Source organism: Suncus etruscus, chromosome 11 (assembly GCF_024139225.1).
Source record: "Suncus etruscus isolate mSunEtr1 chromosome 11, mSunEtr1.pri.cur, whole genome shotgun sequence".
In the NCBI taxonomy this organism is placed as follows: Eukaryota; Metazoa; Chordata; class Mammalia; order Eulipotyphla; family Soricidae; genus Suncus; species Suncus etruscus.
In genome coordinates, this window is record NC_064858.1 from 38,593,786 (window position 1) to 38,616,182 (window position 22,397).

The 22,397-nt window shown below is 37.0% G+C and overlaps 1 protein-coding gene across 1 annotated transcript; it reads right to left on the bottom strand.

Annotated features, from left to right (window-relative positions):
* Positions 1 to 893: 893 nt before the first annotated feature.
* Positions 894 to 19,683, bottom strand: CLEC1B (C-type lectin domain family 1 member B). Its single transcript, XM_049783148.1, has 6 exons — positions 19,554 to 19,683; positions 18,644 to 18,742; positions 17,272 to 17,400; positions 16,692 to 16,843; positions 5,943 to 6,049; positions 894 to 1,092 (listed from the first exon to the last, which is right to left on the bottom strand). The coding sequence occupies exons 1-6, from the start codon at positions 19,618 to 19,620 to the stop codon at positions 948 to 950; spliced, it is 699 nt and encodes a 232-aa protein (XP_049639105.1). The 5' UTR covers positions 19,621 to 19,683; the 3' UTR covers positions 894 to 947.
* Between the last annotated feature and the right edge of the window lie 2,714 nt (positions 19,684 to 22,397).

Below are 22,397 nucleotides of genomic sequence, written 5' to 3' on the forward strand. Positions count from 1 at the left end.
CTTTAGGTTGTAGAACTTTGAAGTATACAATATAAATTAGGTCTATTCCATTTCAAATAAGAGAACCTAGATATTAAAGCTACATGACTTTTCTATTATTTTTCTTTCACACTTTGTTTCACTATCAAAATAATTCTCCTGATTCCAAGTTCTGCTTTCTTCCCTCTGTTATGTGTATTCTTTCAAGCTTAGGTATTTCATGTGGCTTTTTTGGGGGGTGGGGTCACACCTGGCAGTGCTCAGAGTTTACTCCTGGCTCTATGCTCAGAAATCACTCCTGGCAGACTCAGGGGACCATCTGGGGTGCTGGATTCGAACCAATGACCTTCTGCATGAAAGGCAAATGCCTTACCTCCATGCTATCTCTCTGGCCCCTCATGTGGCTTTTTTTTTTTAGACATTCTACATAGTATAAATCAAGTTAACCTTAACCTTCTATGTTTCCTTTAGAAAATATATCTGTTCATGCCTTAAGAAGAAGTAGAATATGTTATGTTGGTATAATTAGGATCGAAGGTTAGAGGTAAGAAATGACAGAAACAGAATAATTTGGAAGCAAATTATCAATATTTTAGACTTGCTTCTGTGTGCATAAAGAAGAAGTGAAGAAATCCCTTCATAGAAAGGAGTAAATAGGTACCAGAGTTATAGTACTGGGATCAAGGCACTTACCTTGCATATAGTTGACTCTGGTTCTATCTCCAGCACTGTATAGTTCAGCAAGCACTGGAGTGACTACTAAGCACAGACCTAGGAGTAAACTCAAGCATTTCTAGGTGTGTATCATCTCCATAAATAAATAAATAAATGTATAGGTAAAGAAGAAACTTAGAAAAGTAAAGGTTTCAAGGTAAATAGAGAGAAATAAGACATTATTTATTCCATACTCTAGATCTTTTATTGCACATTCCAGCATTTGACTGTGACATCTAACCCTTATTTTTGTATTAAAGTAGTTCATCCAACTTTGCCTTGCCAGCCTTCCTCTCACACATTAAGTACTGTTTGTTCATACAGAAGGCAGGGTGAATTTTTCCTTTATGAAAATAAGCACAATTCATGTTTTCTTTTGCATTTCCAGAAAGGTCAAATCTGTGAATAGAAATGAAAAATGAGTTTCTTTGAAAGTTAAATAATCAACAATGAAATTATGTATGGTATTTTGTTGCGCAAAATGGAAGCAAAAGTAGAGAGAAAAGAAGTAAAAATAAAGTAACAATCAATTGAGAAACTTTCAATCAGCCAGGGAATGTTAAGTATATACATTTGGATAGCTCAATTATTCCTTTAATATAGCACACTTAAGCAGCCAGTGAATAAAAGAAACATTAGGGATCCTGAGAAAGAGATAAGGGAGAACCAGAAATTATGGGAAATATTCTTTCAGCTTTCCACAGAAGACTATTCTTTAGTTTGTCTGTAAGGACAGACAGATTGGATTTTAAGAAAACAAGATTCCCTTTTTTTTTTTTTTTTTTTTTTTTTTGGTTTATGGGTCACAACTTGCAGCGCTCAGGGGTTACTCCTCCTGGCTATATGCTCAGAAATCGCTCCTGGTAGGCTCAGGGGACCATATGGGATGACGGGATTCAAACCACCGGCCTTCTGCATGCAAGGCAAATGTCTTACTTCCATGCTATCTTTCCAGTCCCAAAGATGAGATTACTAAGGTCAAGCAGATTCACATTATGAGGATGAGCTCACAGAAAAAAAAGTTGATTTAAAATTTTTGAATTGGGGATTGTTATTATGGAGTAACAACAAGAAAATGGCACACCGGATTGTAGTTTTTTCTTTATTTCTCTTTCTTCCTTTTTTCTTGCTCCTAGTAATAAGAAGCATTTTTGTCATATGTCTTTTGGTCATTTATAGTTCTTTGTATGTTCATTTCTTCTCCCTATTTTTTGATGATTCAGGTTAGATTTTTTCTTGATAAGCTCTATCAGTGCCTTATGTTTCTTAGATATTAACCCTATTAGATGGGTATTGGATAAATATAGTCTTTTCCATATTGTCAGTAGTCTTTGTACCGTTGTCACCATGTCCTTTATTTATTTATTTTTTTGTTTTGTTTTTTTGAGCCACACCCAGCGTTGCTCAGGGGTTACTCCTGGCTGTTTGCTCAGAAATAGTTCCTGGCAGGCACGGGGGACCATATGGGACACCAGGATTCGAACCAACCACCTTTGGTCCTGGATCGGCTGCTTGCAAGGCAAACACCGCTGTGCTTTCTCTCTGGGCCCCACCATGTCCTTTAGGTGAAAAAACTTTTTAATTTAATGTAGTGCCATTTTTTTAATCTTTGCTTCCACTTCCTTATCCAGTGGTATTTCATCATTAAAGATGCCTTTAACTTTAATGTTATAGAGTGTTTTGTTTATATTTTCTTTTAAGTACCTTATGATTTCAAGTCTGATATTAGGTCTTTAATTCATTTTGATTTACATTTTGTACAGCACAGCATTAAATGTAAGTCTGAGTTCATTAAAACAGCATAGCATTGGAATAAAAACAGACCCTTCAGATCAGTGGAATATAATTAAGTATTCAGAGAATGTTCCCCAGACATACAATGAATTAATCTTTGATAAATGGTTAAAAAACACAAAATGGAGCAAGGAAAGCCTCTTCAACAATTGGTGTTGGTACAACTGGTCAGCTACATGCAAGAAAGCGAACTTTGACCTCCATCTAACACCATGCACAAAGGTTAAATACAAATGGATTAAAGGCCTTGATATCAGACCCAGAACCCTAAGGTATACAGAAGAACATGTAGGTAAAATATTTCATAATATTGACACCAAAGGCATCTTTAAGGAGAAAAGAGCACTGTCCAAACAAGTGGAAGGGAAGATAAACAGATGGGACTGTATTAAATTGAGAAGCATCTGTACCTCAAAGGTAATAGTGACTAAGACACAAAGGCCACCCACAGAATGGTAGAAACTATTCACCCATTATTCATCAAATAAGGAGCTAATCTCTAATATATACTAGGTACTGACATAACAAGAAAAAAATGCCAACCAAAAATGTAAAAAAGAGATGAACAGGATTTTCTCAAAAAAAGAAATACAAATGGTCAAAAGGCACATGATAAAACGCTCCACATTATTAACCATCAGAGGATTCAAATCAAAACAAAAGTCAGATACCATATAATATCACAAAGACTGGCAAACACCAAAAAGAATAAGAAAGACTGGGGGCAGGGGAAGGAAGAACATTTTTCTTCTTATTTTAGGCTCATGATTATTGCTTGATTGTTGTTTGTATTGCAGTGGTGCTCTTTTTGCGATGTTTTTCTTCCATTATCCCTTTCTTCTCTTAAATTGATATTTAAAACTCTCTAGAATGGACCCCTCCTGGATTTTGTTTGTTTGTTTTTTGCTTTTTTGTTTGTTTTGTTTTGTTTTGTTTTTGCTTTTCTTTCCAACAGACCACATCAAACAGAACCACATAACTTGAATCATCTTGTTTTGCCTCATAAATTGAGGTGGAAAAATGGATGGTACTAAGACCAAACAGTTGTATGAATTGAGTGGAAATAATAAAAAAAATGACCAGACTTTAACAACAAATCCAAAGCCAACGACAACAGAATCGATACCCATTTTACAACAAGCTAGACACAGAAGAGACCACTTATTCTAGCAGCCTCGGAGGTAATGATGGGGGATATGAGATGCATGCTGAGAACAGGGGTGGAGGGAGAAAAACATTGGTGGTGGAAATGTCCTGGGTTCAATGCTGCTATGTACCTAAAATATTACTGTGAAAGATTTGTAATCCACGTTGGTCACAATAAAAATAATAAAGAAAAATAGAATAAGAACAACCAATGCTAATATAAATGTCAGCTGATCTAGACTTTAGGGAAAACAGTATGTAGAGGGGCTGGAGCAGTGGAACATGCGATAAAGCATCTGCCTTGCCCTCGCTAGCATAGGACTGACTGCGACTTGATCCCCTGGCATCCCATATGGTCCTCCAAGCCAGGAGCAATTTCTGAGCGCATGGCCAGGAGTAAGTAACCCCTGAGCATCACCGGGTGTGGCACAAAACCAAATCAAAACACCAAACAAACAAACAAGAAAACAGTATGGGGGCCAGAGAGATATCATGGAGGTAAGCGTTTGCCTTGCATGCAGAAGGACAGCAGTTCAAATCCTGGCATCCCATATGGTCCTCCAAGCCTGCCAGGAGCGATTTCTGAGCATAGAACCAGGAGTAACCCCTGAGTGCTGCCGGGTATGACCCCCCAAAAAACAACAAAACAACAAAAGAAAACAGTGTGTATGTTCCTCAAACTAGAAATCAAATTTCTACATGACCCAGGAATACAACTTTTAAGAATATAGCCTAAGGGCTTAAAAACAATTAGGAAAGCCATTTGCACTCCTAGGTTCATTGAAGCACTATTCATATTAGCCAGAATCTGAGCACAGCCCAAATGCCTGAGATGAGATGAATAGATAAAGAAACTTTGGACATCTACATAATGTAATGCTACATAGCTATTGGAAAAAATTAAGTGATGAAATTTTCATATTCATTAATACGTATGAAGAGTATTATGCTGAGCAAAATGAGTCAGAGAGTGGGATAGACATAGAATAATTACACTCATTTGTGGTGTATAAAAATATTATGATAATATTCAGAGACAATAGAGATGAGGACTAGGAGAACCAAACCATGGTAGGAATCTTGCCACAAATAGTGGGGGGATGCAGTTAGGAGAGAGAAGGGACTACTATGACAATGATAGTTGGACTAATCACTCTGGACAAGAAATGAGTGCTTAAAGGAGATAAAGTGATATACATGATATCAAAAAATAAAAGGAAAAAATAAAATAAATAGAGTGAGTGCAAGAAAAAATGTCTGGGGGGAAGTAAGATGGGAAATGATTTATGTTGAGTAAAATAAGTCAGAGAGAGATAGACACAGAATAGTCTCACTCATCTATGGGTTTTAAGAAAAATAAAAGAGATTACTATAATAATTCCCAGAGACAATAGAGATGAGGGCTGGATGGACAAGATCCTGATATGAAGCTCACCACAGAGTGGAGTGCAGTTAGAGAAATAACTACACTAACAACTATCATGACAATGTTAATGAGTATGGTATAGTTTTGATTCACAAAATGATTAAATGGATTTTTGGGATTGAAATATCACTCTCTGTAATTCACAATACAAAGACCCTTTGCCTATATTATCTATTTAAATAAGGAGTGTCATGATATAAATATTATAATAATGTATAATAATGATGATCTGACTAATTCTTGGGTTTCTATGAGGGAAAATAGTAAAATAATTTTGAGAAATCCAAAGGTTCTTCAAATAAACAAATTTTGTTTTGTTTTGTTTTGTTTGGGGGCCACACCTGATAGCACTCAGTTTACTGTTTACAGTTTACTCTTGGCTCTTCATTTAGGTATTACTTCTAAAGGGGCTTAAAAGACCATTTGGGATGCCAGGGATTGAACCTGGATCAGCTGTGTGCATAACAAGTACATTACCCACTGTGCTATCTCTCTGGTCTCAAAATAAGCACATTATAAGCAAAAAAAAATGAAGAGAAATTTTTCTATTACATAAAGAGTATTAGGTCAAGTTAAACATGCACACACTCATGCATAAGTTCCTTGTGGTAAAGGAGAGAATATAAATGAACAGAGGATATAATAGAAATAGAGGTGAATTATGACAGATAAGGAACAGAGTAATCAGATAGAAGAGAAAGTAGAATTGTCTTATTATTGGTCTTCTCTTGTTAGGATGAGAGCATAGTAACTCAGGTGCTGCTTATATGATCATAGGGTAAAAAACACAATCCAGGTGGTACAGAATTGCATTCAAAATGATAAAGAATCTCGGGAATAGAAAATGCAATGGTATCTTATATTTTGAATTTCAGTGACTTACATATTTTGAGAAACAACAGATCCATCTTCCCATGTCCAGTTCTCATGAGAATTCTGACGAGATAATCCAACCCAACGAATAAAGCTAGTTCTTCCCTTGAGGTATTCCTATACAAACACAAAAATAAGTAGTAATTAAAACTCCATGTCAAAAAATTGTGGTCATTCATCGATCAAGTCCTGACTAAAAAAAAAACAAACCCAGCATATATCAATGTTAACTATAGTAGAAATTTAGAATTATATTAAGATTATAGTATTAAAGTAAAATATCTTGTACACACAGAAAAATGTTTACAAAATAGATAATATAATTTTTCTATGCACATACATGCTAGCAATTGAATATATGAATAACAAATATGGCCCTTAAATAATAATATAACCAACTAGATGCATTATTATAAGACCTTAATATTTCCTAGTTTACCCTCTACATTTTAAGTTAGCTTCTTAACTTTCCTAAACTCATCTGAATACAAAAGTAATAATTTATTTTAGTTAGTTGAATAAGAGACAATTTTATGCTATTTTCACTTATTGCATGTTTATACTGAACAATTATCACTATCTTTTGTCTTATGTTTGATTGCCGATTGCTCCAACTAGAATCTAAGTTTCACAAAGTAGAGTTTTCTGTCTTCTTTAATAATTGCATAAATTTCCCCCAATTTAATGTTTTTTTGCCTGTTTCACTAGTTTATCTCCCCCATTGTTTTACATTTGTTTCTTTAGTCCTAGTACCACTGTGTTTTGGTTGTTTTAATGCCTAAATTGACTGTTAGATCAAAAATTGCCTTATTACCTCTTAAATATAATCTTGTGTCTCTCCTCGCTGCAGTACAAAAATCAAACACTGCCATCACCCTAGCCTTATTAAAAGGCCTAGGTGTTATTGGTGTAAGCACAAATATTTATTCATTGGTTCATACTCTAGAATCTGCTAATGCCTTATAACTGTTGCTAAAAATGTTTACAAACTTAAAGAAGTTTACACTACTGTTGATTTCCTAGCAAAGAGTGCAGAATAACCGCCGTGGTTCAAAATTTAACATTTTTTTTGAGGGAGGGGGGAATTTGTGTCATCCTTAGAGTAAAATGTTGCTTTTTAAAATAAATTCGGCTTAGCTAGAGATAGCATTCAACACATAGAGGATAATTTAGTAAATAGACAAAAAGATATAGAGCAGAGTGAGAGCTGGTACAAAAATTGGTTTTCTACCACTCCATGGATAACAACAGTGCTCCCAGCCTTTTTGGGGCCCTTCATTGGCTTTACGTTGCTAGTTTCCTTTGGTCGTTGGGCTTTTCGCAAACTCACCACCTTCGTAAAGAATCAAGTGGATGAAGCAACCAGAAAGGACTCAAAGGTTCTATACCAACAACTATGCACCTCAGAAGACCAGCTGACACCTGACATCTCCCCTCCTGCCAACTCTCCGCCACTTAAGTTTGAAGTTATCGAGGAGCTGGCGCATAGACCTCAATCTGTGCCTTGCCAAGCTTTGGAAATGACTGAATCAAGGGTAGCAGATGTGGTGACTGGAAGGCACGTCTGTCCCTTCTATATTGTATACTAAACAGGGGGAGATGTGGGAGATCGAGCACCCCACATATCAAAGGAACTCTGAATGAATTTTCCACCGCCTGTCTGATTCAAGCCACAAAAGTTTGCATAGCCCCGAACCAACAGAAAACTCTGCAAATAAATTTAGCTCAGCACAAAGAATCTGGCTTAACCAGATGCCTTAACCTTTCCATGGAACCTGTTTTTGTAACTGCTCTCAAGCATGTAGTTATAGATATGTTTTTGTAAAGTTTAAATTATGATCCTAATTGCTTGCACAAAAGATAGATCTAAATGGAAAATAGGCTAAACAAATAATTGTATTTGCGTAAATATCAATTAGCTATTTGTTTAAGAATTTGCTTCCCCTCCCCCCATCCTGCCAGGTTCCTCTTTATCCTTCCCGCCATCAAAATGTGTTTATGCTCCCATTGGTTAAAATTGTTGTACTTGTACAAATCTGATTGGTTTATGTTTCAATCCTATGTTACTAAAATAGGCCCTGGATTGAGCTATTATGAAAGGGGCCCTTGGGCTACTGTGAAGGTAAGAAGTGCTCAGGCCATGGGGGTATTGTTGGAAAGATGTGTGCAGAAATAATGTTAACCGTATATTAACTTCTGATCCTCAATAAAAATAAGCTATTATAAAATAAAAAAAGAATAATTGCATAAATTTGAATTACAAAATTATTTCATCACAAAATTGTTGAATCAATGAATGAATCAATCTACCAATACATTGGCTGGAATTTGGAATTTTAATGCTGTCTTGTATTTTGCCTAATTAGAAAGAAATGTTCACTTATTTTTAAAAACGTTTTAAAATATTTTAAAAATATTTTCTCTATGAGGCTGAATTTACAAAAAGGGTTAAGGAGATGGCACAGGAAGTAAAAATAACAGGACACTCACTGGTTCTGAATGTTGGACTGATCTCATCTGGTTCACTACTCTGGACTTCAATTCTTAAGAAGGTATAAGTCAAAAAAATTTTTTTTGCCTGGTTAAATCCTCCCAAGAATAATTTTACCAGTAGTGACAGAAAGGATGGTTCAATACTCAGTGCTTAGTCTGTACTGAGCAATTATTTTTGTTTGTTTGTTTTTGGGTCACACCTGGCAGTGCTCAGGAGTTACTCCTGGCTCTGTACTTAGAAATCGCTCCTGGCAGGCTCAGGGGTCCATATGGGATACCAGGATTCGAACTACTGTCTGTCCTAGATCGGCTACATGCAAGCAAATACCCTGCCACTATACTTTCTCTGCCACTGAGCTGAGGGTCCCAGAGCGCGCGAGCCCGTGCGTGCGTGCATGCGTGCGTGCGTGCGTGCGTGCGTGCGTGCGTGCGTGTGTGTGTGTGTGTGTGTGTGTGTGTGTGTACCCCTGCTGTGAGATTACCAACTAGGAGAGACTGAGGGGGCCTGCTGCCTATGCGTGTTTCTCTACTCTTCTGTCTCCTGAACCTCTCCTGAGAGGGCCAAGAAGGGCCCATCAAAAATTATCTTTTAGAGGTGCCCAAGCCAAAAGGCTGAGAAAGACAGGTGAGTGAAACTGGCTATCAGCAGTGTCCCTGCAGAAAGGCAGATACTTGGTTTATGAAAGCAGGCAGGAGGAATTTGCCCTGCTGTGAGATTATCAACTGGGAGAGATTGAGGAGACCAGTTGCCTGTGCTTGTTTCTCTACTCTTTTGTCTCCTGAACCTCTCCTGAGAGGGCCAAAAAAGACCCACGAAAAACTCTCTCCTAGATGTGCCCAAGTCAAAAGGCCAAGAAAGACTGGATAAGTGAAACTGGCTATCAGTGGTGCCCCTGCAGAAAGACAGATGCATTGTCAGTGAAAGCAGGCGGGAGGAATCTACCTCTGCTCCAAGATTACCAACTGGGAGAGACTGAGGAGGCCTGTTGCCTGTGCATGTTTCTCTACTTTTCTGTCTCCTGAACCTCTCCTGAGAGGGCTAAGAAGGGCCCACCAAAATCTCTTTCCTAGAGGTTCCAGAAAAGCATGGTGGCTCGCTTCACTGCTGCATGCTTTTTCTAACTAATGAACCCCACCATAACACGCAGAAAATACCACACTACAAGAGTGAAAATGGGGAAACCTCACAGGTAAACACCATGCACAGAGAATGAAGATGGTAGCTCTAATGACCAAAAAATACCAACCATCTGATAATCTCTCAGATAAGGAGTTTAGAATAGAAATATGGAGGATTCTCATGGAAATCAAAGAAATGTAGCTCTAGCTGAACAGAACGCATAGATAGAAACTAGAAAACTCTAAACTGAAATAACAGATCTGTATAACACGGTGGCTGAACTGAAAAACTCAATGGAAAGCCTCTCCAAGGGTAACAGCAGCCAAGGACAGAAACACTTAACTGGAAGATGAAATGCAGAATAACTCCATATAGCAAAAGGAATTGGAAAAGAACCTTAAGGCAAACAATCATACAATGGAAAAAGTACTCAAAGAATGTGAACATATGAAAATAGAAGTCTTTGATAAACTCAACAGAAACAACGTAAGAATCATTGGAGTACCAGAGGCCTAGGAAGGAGATCCCCAGGAAGAATCAGCAGTCAAAGATATCATCACAGAGAAATGCCCAGAGCTAAAGACTGCATGCAATCAAATCCTGCATGCCCAAAGAGTAACAGCTAAAAGAGACTGAAAGAAAAACACCCCAAGACACATCCTATTCACAATGATGAATCCTACAGATTTAGAATACTGAAAGCAGCAAGATATAAAAGGGAAATTACATTCAAAGGAACATCCATAAGATTTACGGGAGACATGCCACAAGAAACTCTCAAGGCCAGAAGACAGTGGAGGGATATTGTGACAAGACTGAATGAAATGGAGGCTTCACCTAGAATACTGCACCTGGCCCAACTCACATTCAGGTTTGAAGGAAGGATAAATAGCTTCACGGATAAGCAACAACTCAGAAACTTTACAGATGCAAAACCAGCCTTAAAGGAAAAACTGAAAGGTCTACTTTAAGACAAGACAAACCAACAGACATGCCAAACTTATACACAAAGATGACATTAAATCCCATGAAAATCATCTCCCTCAATGTCAATAAACTAACTGCCCCAGATAAGAGAAACAGAGTGGCTAAATGGATCAAAAAGATGAATCCAACCTTCTGCTGCTACAGGAAGCACATTTGAACAGTTAGAACAAACATAGATTCAAAATCAAAGGCTGGAGGAAAATTATCCAAGCAAACACACCCTTAAAAATGCTGGGGTGTCCATATTAATATCAGATGACACAAACTTTAGACTCAGAAAAGTTGTAAGGGACAAAGATGGATACTTCGTACTAATCAAGGGATATGTGCAACAGGAAGAAATCACACTGATAAACATATATGCACCCAATGAGAGACCAGAAAATTATCTAATACAATTATTGGATAATTTGAAAGAGGACATATAACAACACAATAATTGTGAGAAACCTCAACACGGCCCTGTCAAAACTTGATAGGTCAACCATACTTAAAAACAACAAAAATATACTAGCCCTGAAAAGAAATAAATGGAAGAAAGAGGCCTAGTGTGTGTGTGTGTGTATATATATATATATATATATATACATACATATATATACATATATATATATATACAGATGACACTCTATCCCCAGAAACCTGGATATGCATTCTTCTCCAATGTACATGGGTCATTCTCCAGGATAGAACACATGCTGGCACATAAAACATACCTCCATAATATCAAGAGGATAGAAATTTTGCAGGCTACCTTTGCTGACCACAAGGCTCTAAAATTAGATGTGACCTACAAATACCAAAACCAGACAGAGATGCTGCCAAAAAAGAAAATTACAGACCAATATCCATGATGAACACAGATGCAAAGATCCTCAACAAAATCCTGGCAAATAGGATCCAATGCCTCATCAAGGAGATCACTATGATCAAGTAGGTTTCATCACAGAAATGCAAGGATGGTTTAACATCCGTAAATCTATCAACATAATACATAACATCAACAACAAGAAAAATAAAAATCACATGATCATATAAATAGTCGCAGAGAAAGCATTTGATAAGATCCAAAACCCATTTTTGATAAAAAAAAAAACTTTCATCAAGATGGGAATGCAAGGAACCTTTCTCAATATAGTTAAGGCCATTTACCACAAGCCAATGGCAATATAATCCTCAATGGAGAAAAACAAAAAGCATTCCCTCTAAATTCTGGCACAAGACAAGGCTGTCCTCTCTCACCACTCCTATTCAACATATTACTGCAAATACTTGCTACAGCAATTAGGCAAGAAAAAGATATCAAGGGAATCCAGACAGGAAGGAAATCAAGCTCTCACTGTTTGCAGATGACATGATGCTCTACTTAGAAAACCCTAAAAACTCTACCAAAAAGCTTCTAGAAACAATATATTTATATAGCAAGGTGACAGGCTACAAAATTAACACAAAAATGGCCTTTTAATGATAGAGATGAAATGGACATTAAAAAAACAACTCCATTCCCATTAGTGCCACACAAACTCAAATATCTTGGAGTCAACTTGACTAAAGATGTGAAGGACCTATACAGAGAAAACTATAAAACCCTTCTCCAAGAAATAAGAGAGGACACGCAGAAATGGAAACACACATCCTGCTCATGGATTGGCAGAATTAACGTAATTAAAATGGCAATATTCCTCAAAGCATTGTACAGATTTAGTGCAATCCCTCTAAAAATACCCATGACATTCTTCAAAGTGGATTCAACACTTTAGAAATCCATTTGGAACAATAAACACCTTCGAATAGCTAAAGCAATCCTTGGGAAAAGGAATAAGTGAGGCATTACTTTCCCCAACCTTAAACTGTATTAAAAACAATTGTTATCAAAGCAGCATGGTATTGGAATTAAGACAGATCCTCAGATCAGTTGAATAGACTTCAGTACTCAGAGAGTGTTCCCCAGTCATACAATCACCTAATTTTTATAATGGAACAGGGAAAGCCTCTTCAACAAGTGGTGTTGGCACAGTTAGCCACTTGCAAAAAAATGAACTCACACCTCCACCTAGCTAACACCATGTATAAAGGTCAAATCCAAATGGATATAAGACCTGAAACCATAAGATATATTGAACATCATGTAGGTAAAACACTCCATGACATTGAGAATAAAGGCATTTTTAAGGAGGATTCAATACTCTCCAAACAATTGAAAACAGAGATAAACAGATGGAAATATATTAAGCTGAGAAGCTTCTGCACCTCAAAAGAAATAGTACACAGAATACACAATCCACACACTGAGTGGAAGAAACTATTCATCCAATACCCATCAGATTAGGGGCTAGAATCCAAAATATACAAGGCACTGATAGAACTTTACAAAAAAATTTAACCCCATCAAAAAATGGGCAGAAGAAATGAAAAGACACTTTGACAAAGAAGAAATACAAGTGGCCAAAAGGCACATGAAAAAATGCACCACATCACTAATCATCAGGGTAAATCAAAACAACTATGTGGTACCATCTCACACCACAGAGATTGGCGCATATGAGAATGAGAACAAGCAGTGCTGGTGGGGATGTGGAGAGAAAGGAACTCTTATTCACTGCTGGAGGGAATGAAGTCTAGTCCAACCTTTATGGAAATTGATATGGAGATTCCTCAGAAAACTGAAAATTTAACTCCCATATGTGCCAGCTATACAACTCCTAAGGATAAACCCTAGGAACACAAAAATACAATACAAATATCCCTTCCTCACACCTATATTCATTGCAGTGCTATTTACAGTAGGAAGACTCGAGAAATAACCAAGATGCCCTTCAACAGATGAATGGCTAAAGAAACAGTGGTACATATACACATTAAAATATTATGCAGCTATCAGAAGAGATGAAGTCATGAAAGTTTCCTATACATGGATGTACATGGAATCTATTATGCTGAGTAAAATAAGTCAGAGGGAGATAGACACAGAATAGTTTCCTTCATCTATGGGTTTTAAGAAAAATAAAAGGTATTTTTGCAATGATCCTCAGAAACAAAGAGAGGAGGGCTGGAAGTTCCAGCTCACTACATGAAGCTCACCACAAAGAGTAGTGAATACAGTTAGAGAAATTACTACACTGAGAACTATAACAATGTGAATGAATGCGGGAAGTAGAAAGCCTGACTATAGTACAGGCCAGGGTGGTGTTGGGCGGAGGGAGATTTGGAACTTGGTGATAGGAATGTTGCACTGGTGAAGGAGGATCTTCTTTACATGACTGAAACCCAACTACAATTATATTTGTAATCAAGGTATTTAAATAAAGATATATAAATAATGTACCAACATATCTAGTATACATGAAATCCCTGAATTTTATTCCCAATACTACATGACCCCAACAATACCAGCAATGATAGCCTAGTGGCACACAGAATTGCTAAACCCAAGGAGAGTTATTGTTTTGCCTGAAAACTGATTCTTCTTTCTGGTACTGCCAAGTTCCAAAGAATGGTAACTAGCCTCTGGGGCCCTGAACACTACTGGGAGGCCCCCTAAAATGTTTTCATAAATCTGTCGTGTAAAAGAACAGCTCTGAGGCTTGACTCCAGACTTGCTTCCAGTATTTATGAAAAGAAAGGCTACACTGAATGATAAATGGATAAAGATAATGTATATGAGTTTATTTTGATTGAAATAAAGTTGTTAGAAGCTGTCAGAAGAAAATGTGGGAGAAAATATTATATAAGAAGAAAATTTTCTATGTCATGTGGAATCAACTTAGACCTCAGGTGATTAGATACCATCCGTCCAGCCTTCAACCCTGGATCCCAGACATAAAAACTGCACAGTTCTTCACAACAACTGCAGGAAACAAATCCCATCCGGGATAGCCTTAATACTGCGGGGTCACCAACAAGTGCCAGCTCTAATATGATATCCTGACAATGAGGAAAATGGGAATAACTTGACCTAAGAGCAGATTATCCTACCTTACCAGCTAACGATAAGACAAAATCAGAAGACTTGTCACCCTTTGGTAGGTCCAAAAGCCAAGATCGCGATTTACAGGCTGCTAGAACCATAACCAGACTGTATTTATCTTGGGACCAATAAAAAAGCCCTAGTCTAGGGTTTGAACTACGACCAGCACAATAACCATGATCCCCAGTTCCAAAGGTCTGGCAGAGACAATTGTAACGGAATGGGGTTTCTGGAAACACAAAGAAAGACGCTATCCTAGGTGCCATCCTAGGTTCAGTGTAAAGACCAAGACCGCCAACCACAGAAGATGGATTAAAATGACACTGAGGGAACAGAACTTCTAGAACCACAAAGACTGACTTCATCATAAGTCCCACCCTTGGACCTGTGCAGATACTGAGATCTCTAGATACAGAGGTCTGATTGTATCACCCAGGATGGAGCAGAAGTCTTCCAAACACCACAAAAGCACCACCGGGAGAGTAAATGATCCTGAACTGAATCTATAGTTAATCCCATGACAATATACTCCAAGGACGGAGAAACCCCATATCTCTTAGGCCAAATGAATTCCTTTTCTAATGAACCCAATATTTACTATGCCAGGGCAGGAGGGAAAACAAAACAAAACAAAACAAAAAAAACCAAAAAGCACAAAACATTGTTTATTTTTTATATATTATTTTTTATCTTAATTTATTATTTTTTTTATTTACCTATCTATTTTTTGGTCGATTTCTTTGTTTGGGTGTGGTTATTGAAGTTGTTGTCCCCAGTTATACTTATTTTTTTCTCTTCTTTTCTTTTCTTTCTTTATGTGCTATGCCATGTTTCTTATCTCAAGACCATGACTTTTTTTTGGTTTTGTTTTGTTTTGTTTTGGTGCTTATCATTATTCTTGGAGTCCTCACTGGATATTTGACACTTCTTTTTGTACTGGTGGAGTCTTTCACCTTCTTTTTCTCCTTCGTCTCTCAAATCGATGATGAGAGCCTCTAGAAGGATTCTGCCCATTTTCGGTGTATTAGACTTTTACCCCAGTTTATTACTTTTCTCTTCTTCAAACAAAACCACGTAACTTGAACTAGCTAATCCTGCCTCCCAGTTAGAGGGGGAAAAAAAGGAAGGCACCAAGACCAAACAGGTGCAAGACTACTAAGTAGTAGGCTAGGTACAGAGGGGACTACATATTCTAACAGCCCTGGGAGTGAGGGAAGAGGATATGGGAGGTAGGACAAAAACGGAGGTGTAGGGAGGACAAATTGGTGATGGGAATCCCCCCTGATTTTATGTAAATATGTACCTAAAATATTATTGTCAACAATATGTAAGCCACTATGATCAAAATAAAAATTATATTAAAAAAAGAAGAAAATTTTCTTTGAAGTTCTCTGTTTTTATATAACATCACTCCAACAAAGATAGATTTTACATAATAATTTGTTTTCAACAATTTAACAAGAACTGATGAAGTAATTGATGTGGGGAAACAGATTTTATAATCAGATTTAATTTATTTTTATTCTTGAATATTTTTAGAAATTAAATAGTAAATAGAGTCAAGATAGCTAAGAAATATTAAGTGATATTGCAGAAATAAAACCATAACTCCAAGTCTCATTTGTCCTATTTCAATTTCTCAAATGTACTTTTACCAAAATCATGGTTTTCAAATGAGCATAAAATAGGGGACAAGAGAAAAATGTAAAAGAAAAGGCAAATGAGTGAGTTAGAGTTTTTCTCCTTAAGACTCAACAATATTTGAGACTGGAGAAATAGTACAGCAGGTAGGATACTTGCCTTGCATGTAGCTGAGAGCTGATGTGAGTTCAATCCATATGGTCCAGGATAGATTGCTGAGCACAGAGCCAGAAATATATCCTGGGTACTTCCAGGTGTCCAAAATAAATAAATAAATAAATAAATAAATAAATAAATAAATAAATAAATAAATAAATAAATAAATAAAAGAAGACTAGGGGTTGGAGGTTAGTAGCAAATGGGGCTTTAGCTATGTACATAGCTGACTTGCCTTTGATTTCTTGAGACCCATATGACACCCAAGGACTACCAGAACTGATTGCTGAGCACCTGAGTGCCACTGGATATGGTCCAAAAACAAAGACAAAAGAAAACTAAACAAAAAATAGGAAGAAAATGACTCAAAGATATTTGATTTGGAACTATCTTACCAGAGTGTTTTTGTTGGTGATCTTCAGCAGAGTGGAGTTCAAATTAGCGCAGTACTTCTTACCATCTTCCCAGGTCAGATTTTGCCTAAAGAACCCATAGCAATTATCTCCATAGTATCTCCAGTTTTTTTCACAGGGATCGCATTTATGACCTTACAAAGGATCAGAAAACAGAAACCCTTTCATTTTTATATAATAATAAATATTATATTCATTGAACTATATGAATAATTAACAAATAATTAATTTTAATAAATAATTTATGTAATAATAAATACATGTATTTGTTATATATACATTTTTGGTCATCACCCTGTGATGCTCAGGGGTTACTTCTCATTCTATACTCAGGAATAACTCCTGGCAGTGCTTGGTGTCTAGGCACCATATGGGATGCTGGGGATCTAGCCTGGGTTGGCTGCAAGCAAGGCAGGCACTTTACCTGCTATACAATCATTCCTGCCCAGGATTATATTTTCCCTTCTAGCCAGTATTTTCTACAAATCTCAGAATTCTCTTCAAGGACCATTACAGAACTACTCCATATGTAGGGGAGAAGATGCTTTCAAACCATACTTACTCAAAGTGCCCTTTGGCTCGTTTTGTTCTAATTGCTTTAGTAACGCTTGACAGAACTTCTTTGCTAGTTGTTGCAAGGTTCCTGAGAGATTTTCATTCTCGGTTTTTAGGTAATTTTGCTGTGCTACAGCTACATCAAATTGGATAAGAATTCATTGTTAGTATTATAAAAATGATGAACTCCCCTTCAATGAACTTTAATTTCACTAGAAATATTCGTGTGCTTACTAGCTAGAAAGACATGGGAGAGTCAAAAGGATCAGTGTGAAAAGATCATAGAAAACAAATTAAATGCTATAAAAACCTGACAATTAAAAATTATCCAGGATAACACATGACTGAACTATCTAAAGTAACTATGACAGATGAGAAAATTTGTAATGCACTTTGGTCACAATAAAAATAAAAAAATAAATAAAATGGTGTAATCAGAATTGTGGTGACTAATATTTCCTTAAATACAATATTTTAACTGGGCTTTCACAGGGGTGAGTAGCTTCTCTTACTCATTTATGCCATTTGAATTCTTACTGACATATTTAAATAAGAAAAAATAGGAATGAAGGCTTCTAAAGTATTTATGTGGTAAATTGGGGGCCTTTCAAATTAATTGAAAGAAAAATATATAAAGTGGTATATGAAGTCTCTTTATGGAAGTAAAACAAATAAAATGGCAAGGAGAACATTTTCATAGGTAAATTAATCAACAGAATCTCAGGCAAGGAGTAGAGGATTGATTTGTAAAATTGTACATACTCTATGATAACTGTATCTTAAGATATTCAGGATAATTAGAAAAAATTAAAAATACATGGATATTAAAGACTCATTTAAACTTTTAAAAATAATTTTAATAACAATAAACCCCATATTTTCCTGTCTTCAATACTTGTCAGAGATCATAAGATTTTTTTCAATGAAATTTATTCATAAAATATATTTATTTATAAAAATCTAAGGTGTGTGGAGATAGTTTAAAAGACCAAAGCCTTTTGTTTAAGTTTTGCATAAATATGGTTTTGCAAAATTTTTCATAAGTGAGGCCCAACTTTGATAAACCAAGTGTTTCAGTGGTGTCCACTGCTAATACCAACCCAGGTACAGGGCCATCAGCCCAGCACTACAATGTGAAATGCCTTGGGAGGGATTCTTGGGTTCCTGAGCAAGAACTCCCCTCAATATCTAAAAGACCATTTTATCAGATGGAATATCCAGAGTTTCCCTTTACTGAAAACATTTTGACAGCTCAGTCTATGCTATTTGAAGTAGAGCCCGAAGGTCAGGTAATGCCATGCGTCTTAGAAAATACACTAGGGCACTTAAGTTTTTTAAATACTGCTCTGATCAAACCTCAGCAGTGAATGAAAACTTACTTAGAATCCCCAGAGCCATGAGTCCAACAACTGTCCCCGTGCACAAGAACAGCAGAATCAAAGTCATCACACGCCATAATGAAGTAGAAGATGCAGAGTCTACTGTAGACATACAACAAAAATATCAGGAACAGTCAATGGGGCATAGCTGTGAACCATCCCTAGTCCAGTTACAACCGTTCTGAGTTTCCCAAGCAACATAAATAGCTTTGCTGGCAAACTTTGACTGTTTTCCTTTGGAGTTCATCCACAATCAACTTAATCCGTGCCCATACCACACATTTAACAACTCCATTCCAGCAGACTTTTCTCAAAGTCAAAATGCAGTTTGGATTATGGCTTGGAGTATTTTTCATTGTTTCATTTCATGCTCTCTCCCCACTGAGAACTACTTTCATAAACCATAGCTGAAGAATTCCAGTTGCAAACCATATTCAAAAAGACATTCCTAAACATTCTCTTAAAGTTTTCTCTTTCCTCCAGCATGAAACTCTATAAACCATAACACCAATGTTTCTTGCTTACCCTTTTGTTTTTTATACTAGAAAGTCTTTCTGGATCTATATAGATGCTATTCAAATGTTGTAAATAAAGATCACATAAAATTATACTCCAGGAGCTAGAATGATAGGATAGTGCATAGGGTACTTTCCTAAAGTGGGGCCAACCCAGATTTGATCCCTGGTACCCCGTATGGTCCCCAGAGCCTGCCAGGAGTGATTCCTGAGTGCAGAGCCAGGAGTAATCCCTGAATAGCATCAACTTTGGCCCAAAAGGCAAAAATAAGTAATCAAATTAGATTCCATGCATTGTCACAAAGTAGAAAAAAAAAAGAATAAAAGCATCTAGGGTTGAGCCATTTTAATCATTGCATTAAATATTTTGCATTGTTAGTTCTGGATATTCTTACCTGATGCTGGAGGTGGTTTTCGATTTGCTTTAATGTTCAAGGTGATATATCCATCTTCGTCCTGCATGGTGTTTCTTTCCTTGAATCGTGCTCACAAAATGACTTGGCTGTTTGTAGTATCCACCCTTAACAAGTCTGGTGTCTGCCAGTCAGTGTCCTCCTCCTGCTGGGGAGGTGGAGCTATATGAGTGGATACATAATTTTTTTGTTGTTGTCTGTTTTACTTTTTATGAAAAATTTTTCTTGATGCTCATGTCAGAGCAGACAGGAGGGGTTGGTTGATTTTGGTGCCAAAAAAAAAAAAAAAAAAGATCCCACACACAGCTCTCTCAATGCTGACATAGAAGAGGGAAACTGTCTGGAGTCCAAGATTGAGAATGTTAAAACACAGGATCCTCCCAGAGAGAGCTTCCTGAGGAGCAGACCCTGCTGCATCACTTATTCTGAGGAGATAAGACCAGTTGGGGTCAGGACTTTCCAGTCTGCCCTGAATAAATGGTGCTGAGGAAAAATGTTGGGAATGCCAGCTATTGAAAACAAAGGGAAATGGTCAGATAAACCCCTACACACTCTCCACTTCTCAGCCAGCCTGATTGGATCATCTTCCAACATCCTGTCTCTTTGTATTTTTTTGTTTTATTTTTGTTTTTTCTTTCTTTTTCTTCATGGAATCTACCTCTTCCTGTGTCTCCTCAGGAGTAGCACAATACTGCCACTTCTCTTTCCCCATGGTAGCATTACTTGGGGCTGTAATTTCTCAGATCCCATCACAGGAGTCACAGGTAAAAATGTCAGACTCCCTATATCTGACTTTACTGTCTGCAGATGAATTTTTCCCTAGCTCATATCTTTCTTCTTTTTTCCCCCCAACTTTTGAGAACTTTTTAAACTTCTTGACCTATTTGGCTTAGGATTCCCTCATTCTCAGTTGGTTTCTTTCTTTTACTTGTCTTCTGATGTTTACCTGGTTGCCTTTCTCCTCACTCACATCTTTTTATCCATTATTTACCTAATATTCATTAACAGTTTATAGTCTTCCTTTTTCATACAGAGAATGAACACTTCAGGGAGATTATTATGGGTGAGGGTAGGGTACTTATAATGTGCTCTGCCAATCAGATTCAAAATATTTAAGCCAATCAGGTTCAAAGGATTACCTGTGCATGGGAAGTTTAAACTAAGGGAAGTGAAAACAATTACTGGCCACTAGACCTTCAGGAGACATTTGTGTACCTGCAGTATTTTAGTGGCTTAGGGGAAAGTAGGGTGTAGGCTCCCCTTTTGGGAGAGGCCAGCTCGTGCTATTCCAATAAGTGCTCATCTCCCCTTTCCAGGGATGGCCTCACCAGCATGGTTGCCTATTGAGACTTCTTTCAGGGGCTTGGTAAAAGTAGGTTTTATGGGGCCCTTGGTGGTCTCTCCTGCTGAGAGCCTTACTCTACTTTCCCAAGCCCAGCTACATTCATGGCATAGAAAATAATTTTCACCATCTAATTTCTTGGGAATCCATATTATCCAGGTAAGAGCAGAGAATTTGCTCCAGGTTCATTCAGGTTTTTCTTACTGATTGCATATCCTCACAGAAAAGATTTTCAAAAAGGTGAAAAATAGTGAAATAAGACAAGTTTTTTGTTTGTTTGTTTGTTTTTTGTTTTTTGGGTTTTTTGTTTTGTTTTGTTTTGTTTTTTTGGAAATTAGATGGGAAAGAGAGCTCAGCCACAAATGCGGGCTTCTCTAGAGGGGATACAGCCAAGGTAACTGAAGATTCAGAATGGGCTATATAGTTACTTTTGTAAAAGTACAACTTAATATCCCACTGAATATCCACAAGGAAACAATATTCCTCAATATGTTTGATTGACTTTGTTTTGTTTGTGACACACCAAGTGGTTCTCAGGGTTTATCAAGGATTGGGAAAGTACTTAGGGGAGAAGATACAAAGCAAACTTAGTAAGTCACTTGCAAGGCAAGAAACTTTATGAGCTATACTCTCTCTTCAGCTGTACTATCTCTTCCCATTAAAACTTGAATCAAGAGCTGAACTATAGGCCCTCATTAGCAAATGCTTATAAACAGAATTGAAAATACCTTGCAGTCCTCTTTGTAATACGCCAGTTTTACCAGTAAAATTGCAAATGAGGAATACCATTTGATTCAGGATCTAAGGGAAGTTTATGAAGTTTTATTCTTAAACCATACATAGTTCAAAGTGTAGTTTGAATTTATGAAGTTTGAAGTTTTTCATTGTACCGGATCTTAAAGATGCTTTCTTGTAGATTTCCTCTATGCTACCTTATATTTCCTCTTTGCTTTTCAGTGGAAAGATATGCTGGAGAAACTCCAGAAATTGACCTGGACTGTCCTACCCAGCGATTTAGAGACAGTCCCCACCTTTTTGAACATGCCCTGAGAACACCAGAATCTAAACAGATAATGCTTTCTGAGGGAAGTAGTGTGCTTGCTACTCACCTCTGGGTGTTTGGTCCTAAAACCACCTAACTTCAGTTCTTTCCAGCATATGAAGCAATCCAACAGAGAGGAAAATTATGAGAAAACCAAAAATTGGGGACAAGTGAAAAATTAGATTAAAAACCCAAAGTCAGTGCCTTTGGAATGAGTGGTCCCCATTTCTTGGGCTAGTCCACTCTAAACGCCTTCTAAAATATCTGATTATTATTTTTTTTCTTAATAAAATCTGTCACTATCTAGCCCTGAGTCTCCTGAATGAATTTTTTCTGATGAAGACAAGAACAGAGACACTACATTACAATAATTTCTCCTAAAAACATGCAGAGTTACACAGACCTTGAACACAAACACAAAAATAGAAATAATTTTAGGGAA